The sequence below is a fragment of the Lemur catta genome, chromosome 10 (genome assembly GCF_020740605.2).
Source record: "Lemur catta isolate mLemCat1 chromosome 10, mLemCat1.pri, whole genome shotgun sequence".
In the NCBI taxonomy this organism is placed as follows: domain Eukaryota; kingdom Metazoa; phylum Chordata; class Mammalia; order Primates; family Lemuridae; genus Lemur; species Lemur catta.
In genome coordinates this window covers 79,951,114-79,966,390 of record NC_059137.1, presented here as the reverse complement: position 1 = coordinate 79,966,390, position 15,277 = coordinate 79,951,114, and the positions used below count along the sequence as shown (strand labels likewise).

The window sequence follows — 15,277 nt, the reverse complement described above, 5'->3', positions numbered from 1 at the left end:
TTAAGCCACCGGGTCTGTGAAGCCCCAGCAGACTAATAAAGATTTTGGGTTATGTCCGCTGTATATTGTAACTACTGCCCACCATAACTCAGGATGCTCGGTGAGTGAGTACAATAAACCAAAAGGCTGTTTGGTTAATAGTTTTAATTACATGATTATAATTATACAATTTCCACTATTCAATATTTTGTATAAAAACCAGTTACAATACACAAGATTTTCAAAGTGACAAATACGTATCAAACTACATATATATGCAAAGTTTACAGGCCATTATGAAGCTTTATCTTAAAAATACCTTCAGGAAAATAAACATTCATTCAACCAGTTCTCTAGGCTTTAAAAAATATGATTAGAAATATACATTGTAATAAAAAAATCAAGACAATGATTGATCAAATACTGATTAATCAGTTACATTTTAAAACTTTTAATAATCTATACATGAGTGCAGGTGGGATAAAAGTCTGCAAATTATTAGTATAAAACTTCAGTACTATCATCAGATGAACAATGTGCTGACAGTTAATTCTACCGGGTAATGAGGAGGTAATTTCCCACACAGTATAGGCCAGTTGTCCAGTCTTTTAAGCACATCTGTCGCATTTCCGCTTAGTGACACGGAGCACACTCAGATATGGAGATTTGGAAGAGCAGCAGCTGGCCTCCCCAGGACCATGTAACAGTGGGGGATAACTATTAGAGAAATAACAAAGCATGTTTTTAAGGTTGTTTTGGATGAGCACTGCTTTCCCAAATGCAATGATTGTATCTGCAAACGCAGGCGCGCAGGAGGAGGAGTTAAGCTCCATTAAGGACGGACACGCGAGTGCACTGCTCGTGCATCACGGATGGTGGTTCGGGCGAGGGGAAGCCCTTGGGCCACACACATGCAGAAGCCATCCTGCTCCAACAGCGAACACGCCGGCCTCCTGAGAGCACTCCTCTAAAACCTGTCTGGGCCCACGAAGAGAGGTAGCGATCACCCCTGTGAGAGGGCTACGAGGGCAGGGGGGGAGTGGGTGGGTGACAGGCTCAGGGCGTGAGGCTGAGAACGGAGCAGTTCTGTGGAGGAGCCGCTGCACCTCTGAGGGCCGCTCACGGCTCCCTCTGCACTGACCGGCAAGCGCCTTCCAGTTCCTCTTCAGCACTGCCAACTACAAGTCTGTCTGTGCTTCCAAGAACCTAGTTTTGCAGACACTTTTCCTTTGGACTGTCCCCGCCTCTTATGATTTGAGTACCCAGAAAGCTTCAAGGGTACCTAAAAATATTCATTTCTCATTTTAATTCTATTGGAAACTGTCTTGGTGTATTTTCAGAGTTATTTAAGGCTCTTAAATTAGAGGAATTTCTTCCATCTGACATGTACTGTTTCATATTCCATAGCAACAAGATCTTCTATAACAAGAACTCTAAGCTAGAACCCCAGAAGATTCTGGGTGTTTTGTGGTTTTAGTTGGTGGTGGTGGCTGGAGGGGTGGGGAGAGTGCACTCGCATTCATAGCAGAAAGAACTTTCCATCAGTCAGACCCAGAGACTTCCTGGATTCCCCACGCATTTAATACTGTTGCTATGCGCTCCGTGGGAAGCACTATCCCAAGTCATCTGCGATTCCAAGGAATGCTTCTTTACCAAACACAAGTTTCCTATGACTAATTTCAGTGAGCCAGTTAAATACAGGGATGTTTAGAAAGAGCCACAGTGATAGCGATTCTAGCTGGAAATTTGAGCAGCCAACATGAAAAGGCAATCTATAAAATGAAAAAGCAATGGTTCTCACTGACACCCATACTTTCTACTCTAGGCCAAAATACCAAGTGGCTTATTCACTGTGAGGGAGCAGTGCCCACCAAGAGCCACGGCAGGCAGCACATTTACTTATTCTGACATAATAAAAAGCCAAACCAACAATGGTTCAGAACAAACTTTGACTTTCGCAACCACCTGGATTATTTATGGAGGAGGTGGCCTTAAAAAGTGTAAGGGGAAGAAGAGATGCCCTGAGAATTCAATGCTTTATGCACGGGCACAGTTTGAATATTTAGTATTGTCTCAGCACAAGACAGCAAATGGAATGTTCCTCCTCTACCCAAATCTTACTGAAGAGCGGTCTTCCCATAGGCAAGCGGGTTTCTGTGCCTGTTCATTTCCAGGGATAGAACACCACTCTTTTTCTGTGATCTGTTCCCCAATGTTTCAAGGCCGGCATGTTCGCACTCCCAGAGTGCCCAGTGGGGAAGGAGCTGCGTGGCTGAGACAATGGCGTCTTCGTCTCCCCTTGATGTCAGTTTTATGTTTCACTCCAAGAGAGTAAACACCAAAATGGAGTCATTGATTTCAGTTACTTTGTGCATTAACAACTTTAACGTGCTTATTCCAGCCACATTTTATCCCTGATAGTTCTGTGGAAAAGGCAGCTCCTCCAAATGGAGCTGCCTGCTGACCTGATACTTTCGTCTTGGCTTGAGAGGGCATTTGCCCCCAGTGCCAAATATTGCATCCCTCCATTCTGCAAACTAGCACAGGCAAAACTGGTTAACAATAACCAAACCATCCACTTCTTATTATGGGAGGAACCAAGGTGAGTGCAAAATATTCTTTCATTTGGGTTCCCATTTTTGTTGTTTTTAGCAGCAAATAAATTCTGTCTTTGTGATTGCTTTCTATCAGACTCCGCTGTGTTTCAGAGGGGCGTGGGGAGAAGGCACTCTGCAAAGAGTTACTGGTTGTATTCCCTAACCAAAGGCAACAGTGAGTTTTCTTACCACAAACAACTGAAATCCAGAAGCAAATAATTGTCACTGAAATCAAAGGATGTGTGAATGGCCTTAGGCTAATCACATAAGGAAAAAATCCAACTTACAGAGAAAGACTCTAAAGGAGCAATAACATTTTTTTTAAGCCACCATTATTTGGGATTGCTGTTTCCAAGGGGAAAAACCAACAGTGTATTTTTTCCGTGCACGGAAGGAAATATGATTTTAATTTGTGTGACCGGGCAACCAAACAACAGGCAGCCTTGCAATTCTTCAGTCTCTAAATGACATAAAAAGGAATGACTTGCCACAGTCTTCCAACGCTGAGGCCAGTTTCCCCTCCTGAGTCTTCTAAAGCTACCACGAATATTCTCTTGCACGTTTTAGGTTACCAAAGTACCACTTCAGTATTACAACGTGCAACACTGTTTAAATTTGGATTTCACAGATTCTTGTCAGTAAAGCACTCTTTGGTGGAAGACAAGCAGCTTGGGTACTTAACAGAGTTAATATGATTAACAGTATTACAAATAGTAAAGTGAAGATGATTAAGCCAAACAGTATCAAATTACACAAAGTACCATTTCAGTAATGCCTTTCTTATCTATATAAATTTTGACACAGGGTCACAGGGTGAACAGAAAATAAATACATAAAAAACCTCCATGAGATCCTCAATTGTTCTGGAGGCCAGCAGCTAAAATGATTGCCATCACAGGGACACACACGCCTCGCGGGCTAGCCAGCTCCCCCGGTCACGGAGGGCTTGGGTATTTACACCTGAGACTAAATTTACAACAGCATTTTTGTTGTTAAGCTTCAGACGGTTCTACACAAGGAGAGTTGGGTCCTTCTTCCGGTCATTCACTTGTACCCAGACTCAATTAGTTATTTCAACTCCAGTGGACATTGTCTTCATTGAGTCAACTTCTTAGGTGGAAAGCAACTAAGGCTTTTGCAATTTTGTTTTGTTCTCAAATTGTGCTAAGTCCTGTCGCAGTTTTCTGTTCCTAGAGTCCTCCTTCAGCTCTGGTCACAGGTTTTTATTTAACGCAAGACTGTTTTAGTCCTTGAAATGGAGGGACTACAGGGGGGAGAAAAAAAGGATTTTACCATAAAGGTTTGAAAGCGTCCCACAGGCAGTTATCAAAGACAAGGAAGGCAACAGAATAAAAATACTGACATGCTCAAGAGTATACGTGTGGTATAATATTTTTAATGACAAAGACTTTGGAGAAGACAGCACAGTATCAACCAGAAAGTAAAGACATACAGGAGAGAAAGGCAGAGCAGAAAAAGTTTCAGTTCTGCAAAAAAATAAAAACAAAAATAAAATAAATAAAAATTAAGGAAGATGGATGGGCAGAAGCAGCAGAGCAAGGGAAGTACCATAACGCCACAAAGGGCATTTGTTGCAAAGCACTCCTTTTCCTTCCTTCCCGCTGAGGAACCAGGCTGTGGGAGAAGCGGACAGAACGAAAAGACAAAGAAGTGTTACTGGATTACTTCCAAAGCCACGATTTGGTCACAGAAAAAGCTCTGGCACCTAAGGCGCTTTCCAGCCCGGCCGAGCGCAGAAGGCGCCTTGCCTGCCCCAGCGTGGCACCTCGAGGACCCTGCCCTGTGCGTAATGACTGACCACGCTTCTCACCCTGCCTCTCTCCTTTCCTTCCCCGATTTATCACGTGACACTTTCAGTTCAATAGCAATTCTCAGAGAAAAACGAATGCAAAAGAAGAGTCAGAAAAACCAATCTAGAAGTGACCCTTGCTCAGAGTATTGAGCTGCTGTTCTACCAGAGAACATGTGTTTGAATTGATGGTTTAGTTTTTGGAGACCCCAACACAGTACTGGATAAAAAGGTCTAGGCCAGCTGGTGAAGTCAAGTGGGAAAATATCTGGAATTTCAAAGGGACATTAATATTTCTAACGATCAGAGGGAACTAGTATTTAAATAAGGAATAGTTAGAGAGACAACCTTCTGGGACTCCTGGCTGATGTACTTTTGGAGGTAAGGGCAGCAACAGAACCCTAAAGCCCAGAGGCTGTGGAACAGGCACCGAGATCTGAGACTCTGAGGGTCAAGAGGCAGGGACAGGTATTAGGTGGTGACTTAAAAGTCAAAGAAGCCCTGAATGCAGCTACTCCCAGCCGAAGGGCTCATGAAGATAGACACTCATGGTTTTAGAGGCTAAGGAAAGAACCTGAGCATTTATCTCCCACAACATGAACAATTAGGGATGAATCACCCCAAAGCCATGGACATTAGGTTGGTTTAGCAACTGTAGCAGAAAGCGATGGTTCCCAATGATGCAACTCAGAATAAAAAAGTCCCTTGCACATGAAAGTCTTCATAGAAAATGGATGAAGTTGTAAATAAAAAAGAAAAAGACTGCCCAAAAGAAATAGCATGAGCTCACAGAAACATGCGCTTGGTGGAAAAGCCACGAAACGACATGAAGTGAAGTAAATGTCAGCAAATGAGGGGGCTGTGAATTCTCAGTTGGAGGCGTGATGAAGTTTTCGAGACTCGTCCTAAGAGAGCTCTTGAGAGAGTTAATGTGAGAACACTGAAAAACAGGCCAGCGTGATGGAGCCAGTTAGTCACTGGATTTATTAATTCTCGAAGGAGAAATGTTAGAATGGATGCGTAGCTCTAACAGGAAGCGGGGGTGGGGGCGGGGTGGGTGGAGAAGCCCATTCATCTCCCTTGTCAGCCCTGAGGAAGGGACTGAGAAGTGCCACACACAGCCCAGCAGCACCCAGGCCCACTGTGCCGGGTGGAGGGCCGCAGTATAGACATGCCGCACAGTTGCTGTGCTGGAGCCACTGCCACAGACTGAGGTCTCCATGTGGCTCAGTTCAAATGGACACACGAGGGAATGATCATCTGCCATGAGAAACACAGCGGCATTTTCCCCAACAACAAATACTCAGGACGTCACTCATAGTTTCTGAGCCTCCTAAGTAATTGTTCTTTTGACATGTTTGTGAAAAAGTCCTCTAGGCGGGCGTGGCGGCCCACCTGTAGGCCCAGTGACTCGGGAGGCCGAGGCCGGAGGATCACTTGAGGCCTGGAGCTTGAGGCAGCAGTGAGCTATGATGACACCACTGCACTCCAGCCTGTGGCAGGACCCCTTCTCTTAAAAAAACAAAAGGAATTCTCCAAAGCTGAAGAGCCTCTTAGTAAACTGTCAAAACTCAAAAGAGCCAATTCAGGGCAAAGTGAGTTTTGGTGGGGTCTTCATCCTGGAAGCCTCTAAGAAGAGAATAGAATGTGTAAATGAAAGGTCAAGGTCCTATGTACCACAGATGATGATTACTGAGAACAAAATCAACCTGCAAAAGAGAAGGCTCAGGAAGGAACTGGAATAACAAAGTGGACCAGCAGCCTGGCACCGTGAAAGCATGGATGAAAGTACACTGAAAGGCTGTCCTGGTTTTCTTGTACCGCTGTTTAAAGGAAAGATTTCAATTCAATACTATAAAATCACTCAACAATCTCAGCTCACACTATTGTGCCCAGAATGAGATTATGCACCAATATATTAATTCCCTCATTACCCTCCAACCAAAACCAAATAGCATTCAGCAGGACAAAGCTCCAGGCTACAGCTTGGCTGCCTCCGATTCCTGGAAACTGTACGTAATTTATTTGCCTTTCTTTTGTAAACTGTGAGTAGGTAACAGTTAAGGTGATGAGAACATAGGCCAAAGCCCCAAAAGAGGCAAAACAAAAACACCTGTGTATAGGAAGGTGGTTCAATGCACTGCGAAATCCAATTAACTCTCACTGCTTTACTCCTTTGGCTCCCCAAATCATCTCTGAAAAGTCCATTTCAGAATTTAAAGGAAGTCTTCTTGGTTTTCAGCACTATCTAAATTTTCTGGAAACTTTGGATCATTTCAACATTCAGTCTACACTATTCAGACTGAAATCTACTTTAGAATTTTCAGAGCGTCCTTGCAGGGACCTCAGGCAGATGCTCCCTAGGTGCTCGCTGCAATCAAGAACCACCTCTCCTGAGCAGCACACGTTTAGGTCACTGGAGTGACATGAAAAAGCAACAAGACCTAGATGGAAAAACTGACCCATGGCCAACCCTCCTCCAAGGAAGATGGTGTGACGCGGCAAGCTCCCTCGGGGTTCCTGGGCTCTATTCCTCTGTAACCTAAAAAGCACAATCCAAAAAAGCAAAAAGCAGAATTAAATGTGCAAGACACACTAGACTGTAAGGGAAGCCTGAGCACTCACACCTAAAAAGAACACGTCCACATTAACTATCAGCAGCAGCAGGCTTTTTATTTCCATTTTGAATAGTCTGACTCAAAGTGTTAAAGTTCAAATACTCCCATTTCCCCTCATGATTGTAGAAAAGTTAGAAAATAAGAAAAGGGTAAAAAAAAAAAAAAAAAAAAAAAGAAATCCCCAACTGTCCCACCAACAAGAAGAACTGTTAGCATTATGGCATATTTCTCCTTTATCTTATTTCTATACATATGCAGAATAGATTTTTGTACCTATAAACATTTATACATCTACATATTTCTATACATATATATTATCCATTTATAAAAATAGACTCATGCTGCAGAATTTTTACATGTGGCTGTTTCCACTCACGGCTTCATGAGTGGAATTATTATTCCAGGTATTAAATTTTCTTTAAAAACATGACTCCCAGTTTATTTGGCATAATTTAACAATCTTTAGCCCATTGTCTTATTTCTCGCTGTTACAAATAACACTCTGATGTGTATTCTAAATCTTCGACCTTTTGTATTTCTTCTCAAGTGGAATCAGACAGTAAAAAGAGTATGAATATTTGATATATTTCTAATGAAAAAATTTAAAATCCTAACATCATTGAGTCAGTGCCCAAGAATTCTCAAATATTCACACTGGGCACCATCACATTGTCACGATTACGTGTATGCTGTCAAGTTGCACAGAAGATCCACAAACAGGAACTATGACAGAGCTGAACGATTCCTTAGAGGGCAAAGCACAGGCCTCTCAGGACAGAATCTGACTGCTTATACACCAGGGACAAACCCAACACCGACGATGAGGCACATGGGCCCAATGCCTCAAAGATATGGGGATAGGAAGTTAAAAAGAAGTGAGGGGAGTTGTAGAGGACACTGTAACATCTAGATCTGATTATCTTCAGGCCACTATGGTCTATTATAAGAGATCTGTGTTACCACGAGCGCAAAAACAGGACTGCCTGGATTGCCGACAGCAGGCAGAGAAGCAGGGAACGTGAAAAGGGTGCCCACCTCGCACTCCCGAGATAGCAGTGAGCGGGATATCTACTCTTTCTTCACTAGGGATTTGTCTTTGGAATACTTTAAGAATGAAATGCCCACCTTCACTTCATAAGAAGTATCCAAAGACGACAGTGAGTCATTGGTTTGGTGACAGAACATGTCTGTTTTCCTTCCAAAGCCTGTACATAATGAAGGCAGTGAAGAAAGCTGGGATAAACACGGAAGAACCAGCACCCTTTGGTGTGGACTGTAGCCAAGAGGACAGAGAGTCTTTAGGAAGAGGAGGGTCCCCAAACCCACTAGAGTTAGCATGTTTCTACCCTCATGTTAATTTGCAGCTAATTTTCCAACATCATGCTGGATCTGATATACTCATAGAAAGATTTCCTCCAAGTTCTGACAGCTTTGGATATTCCTAATTTAAAAGGTTTCCCGGCCGGGCGCGGTGGCTCACGCCTGTAATCCTAGCTCTGGGAGGCCGAGGCGGGTGGATCGCTCGAGGTCAGGAGTTCGAGACCAGCCTGAGCAAGAGTGAGACCCCGTCTCTACTAAAAATAGAAAGAAATTATCTGGCCAACTAAAAATATATATACAAAAAAATTAGCCGGGCATGGTGGCTCATGCCTGTAGTCCCAGCTACTTGGGAGGCTGAGGCAGTAGGATCGCTTAAGCCCAGGAGTCTGAGGTTGCTGTGAACTAGGCTGATGCCACGGCACTCACTCTAGCCCGGGCAACAAAGTGAGACTCTGTCTCAAAAAAAAAAAAAAAAAAAAAAAAAATAAATAAATAAATAAAAGGTTTCCCATATCATGACCCGGAGACCACACAGGGTTGATGAACAAGTAAAACACTTCTGATGACTCTCCCATCACAGGAACTCTATTTTCTCCTAACTTCATGTCACTCTCCTGAAGTAGGATCCACAAGATTAAACTGGAAAACCAATGCTTACAACTTTTCAGAAAAGTAGGATTCTTTTCTCACCTTTTAAAACTGCCTTTCCTTGAAGCAGATCTGGTGGTTCTTTTAGAAATGCCTGCACTGCCAGAAATGTTAGGTTCAGATGTTTTACAGCTCTGAACACTGGACTGAAGAATTACTCTGAAAATAGTTAGAAAAAAATAAGATTATATTCACTGAAACAATTTTCAAATATGTGACAGAGGAAGGCATTTTTGCACTTTAGAGCAGCAAATTATTTTATTGAGAACTGACAGGATTTTCTATGAACACATCAGCCAAAAAAACCTGAAACACATTTTTACATCAAAGCCTTTTGAAATGAAGCATCTTGTTTCCCTTTGAAGGTTACACGAAGATAATCAGAGTGCTTTGTTTTTGGAAAATGAATGACCTGGCATTTTAAGCAATTCCCACACCAAAGAAATCCATCAGATAAACAAATTTTTGTGCCCAAAGGTAAAAATAGATTCTCAGATTTCTTGTCATAAAAACAAGACATCATTAAGAAACCCAAAATTCTAAAGAATATAAATATAAATTTAGGAAACAGCTACAAAATATTCACTCTTCAGAGCTGAAAATATGGGTAATAAACACTAAATCAATACTAATTTTATGTAACATTGCAAAATTTGAAAATATGTTCAAGCAAAATATGAGTTTTGTCTGTATTATAACTACTTACTAAATCTCCAAGAACCATTAAAATGAAAGTGAAACCACTTAAATTTTGTGAAACTTTCCTCCATTAAACTCTAAAAATCTCAGGGAACTGCCGCTTATGAGTAGGCATTGCCCAGGAGGCAAATACATGAATCAGAAAAGAACACCCTCAGATAAAGGCCGCCCACAATAGCCTGTTCATAAGTAGACAGTCATTCTCTTTTTTCCTCCTTAAACCGACACAGGGAAACCAGCAGAAAACATCAAAAGATTTCACATGTAATTCTTTTCTTCAAGAGACAATCACTGAAAAACCAAACCACATATATACATATTTATATATATCAACTTGTATTTATCTGAAAGAGAAAACATTGACTTAAAAAGCTTTCTTCTCTCATTATCAATCATAAAGATGAAGTAGCCAATAAAAACTTCTAAGAACCTAGCTCACAAGAGTAAAAAGAAACCGTTAAAACTAATGAGCATCCTGCCTCACTTGCCCGTGTTGCAGCATGTTGGTTAATAACCAAAGCCAGGGCCTTAAGATGTAGTAAAGGTCAGTAAATTCCTATAATCTTAGTATGACCCAAAGCAAAGCATATTCAACATTTAGTGAAATGCTAAACTTCTCATCACGAAAAAAGCCAGTGGGTTTTCTTGTATCAGAGCACAGTGTGGAGCTCGCCTGGGCCAGTGTTCAAGCTGTTTGGGGAGGAGCAAGGAGGGGCAGCCATCATGGCTGTTTCACTTTGTCCTTGGAGGATTTCTGAAAGCCTTGCAAAACCAGCCTTCAATTGCAAGGAGGAACATGAATCCTAGATAAATTAGCCAATGCTTCGTTCAGCATTTCTCCTAGAGTTTGGTCATCTGAAATGTTGACTGTGCTAACAAAATAGTTTAAAAAGTATATGCAGATTTAGTTCTAGCATCAAATGCGCTCAGTACTCTGCCTTATGAACTCTATCCTGAAAACAAGAAATAATTTAAAAATTCTTTCTGATTATATAAAGTGAGGGGGAAATATTTATTCATACTTGTTAAGCATCTGGATCTAGAAGTTTGTATTAATAAAACCAAAACGAGACAAACTGCTGGTGCTTCACTCACTGGTACTTCTGAAGCCCAGGCCTGGTGCTGGTGCCACCGTGTTCTCATGAATCTCCCTCATCTGCTCCTTTACACGTGGACAAAATGAGACCCCTTTTGGCTTTTTGGGAAATATAACACCTACTTCTCAAATTATTTGAGGCCACTGAAGGCCAAAAGTATGGACAACTACCACACTGCAAAATCATTCACACGAGAAAAAAAATAAGAGCCAATACATTGCCTGCTTAGGAAATTTCAGTCCTGATTTCACAAATGAACTATTACTGAAATGTTTAAATACTATTCAAAACAAAAAAATTACTGCTAAATCAAGTGGTAATTCTGAGGCTGATAGGAAACGTATTTTTATTAAAAAGTATTTATTCTCTATAAAATTAGTATAAATTAATGTGAATATAATATTTAATAGCTAATAATTTTTGTGGAACTTTACGAAAATGATAGAAATTTAGAATGCATTCATCTCGCCAGGGAAGAGTCCAGTTATTTGCACTGACAACAAAGCAGTTATCATATCTGTAGTATATATCAGTAAAGTGGGGGGAAAAAACCCAACAACTACACTGAGATACTATCAGTGATGTCCTACAAGAAGCAACTTGATAAGGTGGGCCAAGCTAGCAAAAGGGAGTGAAGTGTTCCCCCAGCCATAGGGAACCTGGGTGCTCACTGCCTTCCACTTTCCAAACCAAGCCATCACATGGCTATTTCAGAGCGATATTCAGCCTTTCCATCTCTCCTGAAGAAATCCTCTGTCTTACTTACCTTGTGCCTATACTGCAGTTCACTTTCTTCTATGCAGTATCTTTGGAGCCTCAGTACTCTCAGATTTTTGGATATAGTCATTTCTGCAACTCAAGGCACACGACAAAGCAAAAAACCTGAAAAGCCAGGATTCTCACCTATCAAGCCACAAAATGCTTGAACAAGAACATCCAATTCCAAGAGAAGAATCCATCAGGGCGACTATGCACCATGTATACTAGTTGTCCACCACTGATACACACAGAGCTGCAAAATGATGGTCCTGGGCCCTCCGTTTGTGTCTTTCCCACTGTCTCAGAGTCTGACACAGCAACCTGAAGTGGCCTGCTTCTCTAGGGATGGCAGGGAACAGGTGCTTTTCACTAGTAACAACCTATCAGGAGATGCTACATCATCCACATCATCTGCCAACAGAGGCGAATGACAACGACAATATCCAAGAGTAGTCACCTTACAAATAACGTCCTTTAAAAAGAAAGTAATGGGGAGGGGGGATTACCAAGATTATACCTATTAACATCATTGTAACTGTTAAAAGCTTTCTGCTTCTGTAAATTGCAAATTAATCAGGCAGGCTAAATTGAATATTCTGCTTGGTTCTAGAAATGCAATGGCAAACATCAGTCACAACAACAACAAAAGGTTACAGCTTACATAGAATATTAAAAAGAAAAGAGCCTGATAGAGACCATTTTCAAACTTACCCTGGGAATGGTAATACAACCACAAAGTGCCTGTGTATTATTAGTGACAACTCCACCCAGTAAGAACTCCACCCACTCAGAACATCTTTGCCATTTGGAATAGTTTGAGAAGAAAAAAATCTATGTAGTGCAAGATGCTCTTGAGCCAGAATACATGGAAACTGAATCTTACTAAGAAAAACCATTGAGCAGGTTAATCTATAGCAGAAATATGGCACATCTGAATGTGCAATAATAAGCTTGTTTTAATAAGATATTCAAGAAAATGCCAAACAGGAATATGGTAAGCAGGTTTTCCTTAATTTTGAAAAGAATGAAAGCTGCTTGATTTTTAAATCTTTCTTAGCCATATGAAAACACTCAATGAAAAGACAAAGTACCAGAGGTGGTTGCAATGAAATTTCACTTTGGAAGAAATCTTGGAAGGAACAGTTATAACATTCTTTTATAACTTCTAAGTCCAAATGGAGATAAGAGAAAATTCTTAAAATATGAGTTAAAGAAACAGTTTCCGAGAAGGAAGAATGCAGCCCAGGTAAGAGGGTGGTGGGAAAGCCAGCACACAGGAAGGACATGCCCACCCTCTGTGCTCGGGTCTTCACTAGGCTGCTCCACTAGGAGCAGTGCGGGGGGAAGGAGGGTCTTGCCACGTTCTTCTGCAGAGAAGAAGCCTCTTCACTGTTAAGGTCTTCATTTCAAGGATGAAAGATCTCAAGAGAATACAAATTTGCCTATATTAATCTAATAAAGACATGCTGGTTATTTTGGGGAAAAAGAGAAAAGTGGGAACAGTGACTGTCACATGGAAACACACACCAAAACAGGCAGCCTCTGTTCTGCCTTCATTTAACATCACGTTTTGAAAACTGTACATACTGTATTCCCTAAATGGGAGGAAATGAAATGAGATAGAGTAGAAAATTCTGCGTACTAAAGAGAGAAGACTTAAGAGAAAGCTATTGTACAGTGGCAGAATTGGAGGGGAAACCCAGGAAGTGATCTTCATTAGACCTCAAGGCTACAACATCAAATCTCTACTAAAAGTAGACCAGTGGGAAAAATTCTTCTTTGCTAGATTAGAAACAACATTCTCAAGATATAGAAAACCAGAGGGAAGCTACAGAGCCAATTGAGCGAAAGAAAACCACCCCAGCTATCCCAAGCTAACTAAATACTATTGATAGGAAAGAGAAACTATTTCAGTGTCTTTATTTATAAAATGCTATTTCAAAATATCTGTTAAGAGCAAGCGCAACTTAAAAACAAGTTATGTTATTTTTAATATCCCTTTGGCGAAAGGAACAGTGAAGCCCTCCCTCCCTCCCACCGTCCATTCATTGAAAAGATTCAGAAAAAGAACCTCTGAAAACAGGCAAACCAACAAAGCTAGGAGCTGACAAGGAGAAAAACATGCATGGCGAGAATCACACTAGGCACCAGAAATAAGCGACAGCGGAGAAATGGCACGGGACACTTACACAGCAGCTATCTGTCAAAGGGTCCTGATGGCTACTGTGTTCTGAAACCATCGAAACAGAATAGCAGGATGGGAAGAATGTAGTCACAAACAATCCACCAGATGACAACACTACACAGTGCAGAGGTCAGCACAGCTAGGGGACATCTGGAAAGGGGTGAAGGGGAAAGAACAGATGTTCAAATTGGGAAGCCAAAATAAATAACATAATACAAAATAAACAAATAAAGCTACATGTGAACCTTAGACACCTGAAGGCCCAGTACAGCAACTGGGATGCACAGGGGTGGGAAACAAGGGTGGAGTTTTGTCATTTTGTGTTGGGAGGCAAAAAATGCTGTCTTTAGTTTAAACAGGTTTGACAATTTAGGATAAAAGGTTAGCCTCAATCTCTAGCTAGGTAACTGCCCCATGTTAATTTAAATATATGATACTGAAATGGGTCATAGACTATGATTGAAATTCTTCAGAAAGTACAAGATATGCACACACAAAAAACTAAACCAAACCACAGGGGAAAAGGAAGCAAACCCAAATAACCAAAAGAAAAAAAAAAAGCCCTACACTAATTAACAAGATAACAGGAGGCACAATTGTAAAAATTATAACAAACAGCACAGCAGAAGTGATCGCATTTCAGTGGAGTTGTAACTAAACTCCTAGAGCATCACACATGTGACACACCCAATCCCAGGCAACAGAAAAGGGGCAAAGCTTCATTTATGTGTTCATACTATGCATTTTTCCTCAGTTGTTTTCCTCATTCATTTCCCTCAAGCAATACAAGCTGGCTTTCAGCTTGGTGTTTCTTAATCCACTGGCCTGGGTTCTAGCACAGAAGGAAGGAAATCTCCTCACATTGGGAAGGGCGGTAGCTCCTTACAACTACTGCATTTCCAAATGGTCACCTGGGTACATCTGTGACCAAATACAAAAGGCGCCACTGAGTATTTCCTGTGGACTGATTAAGGTGGCAAGCACTGACTTAGCTTACTACATCATTTTTATTGTTGACCTCATCATCAACATAATTAAGAGCTATGTGCCAGGCACTCGATACAGTGGGAAAAGGGTGGACTCGAGATAAAATCTAACTTAACCCTACAAGTTATACCTACACCAGCTTCCCACAAAAATACCAAATCTACTAATATTAAGATTACAGGGGCTTAATATTTAAATGGAATAGAATAAATGGCCTAGAAACACTACAGAACCTTCCTACGCATCCCAACCTTCATTCCAGTTACTGATTCAACTGTTATCTTAAAGGCAGACTGGCCTGAATGTCCAGGCGTCTGCATTACAGATTTTTATTTGCACCTCTAGTAAAGCTCATGGCTTAAGAATTATTTTCTATTGCAGAAACATACTCCCATTTCTACTGCACTGTTATGGGAGACTTCGGGGATTTTTCCAGGCTAATTATGTCTCCATTTTTACCTTATCCTCATCAGGATGCAACTCCACTCTTCATGTTTCATTTAACATGAACAAACCTAGCAGAAATGATCAGTACACAGAAGAATAGGTGGCATGGCTCAAGTTATAACCATTTCAGC

The 15,277-nt window shown here is 41.2% G+C and overlaps 1 protein-coding gene across 9 annotated transcripts in view; it reads right to left on the bottom strand.

Moving 5' to 3' along the window:
- Positions 1–132: 132 nt before the first annotated feature.
- CDC14B (cell division cycle 14B) overlaps positions 133–15,277 on the bottom strand; it is a 92,741-nt gene continuing 77,596 nt past the window's right edge. For 2 of the 9 annotated variants that reach the window (XM_045562715.1, XM_045562718.1), the window contains exons 13-14: positions 9,015–9,131; positions 133–696 (exon numbers count right to left, since the gene is read on the bottom strand). In XM_045562715.1, coding sequence (XP_045418671.1) covers positions 588–696; positions 9,015–9,131 — 226 coding nt within the window. In that variant the 3' untranslated portion in view covers positions 133–587. Of the gene's footprint in view, positions 3,841–9,014; positions 9,132–13,716; positions 13,863–15,277 lie in introns of those variants that run through there. The other 7 variants (XM_045562716.1, XM_045562721.1, XM_045562717.1 and 4 more) reach the window with 5 other exon arrangements.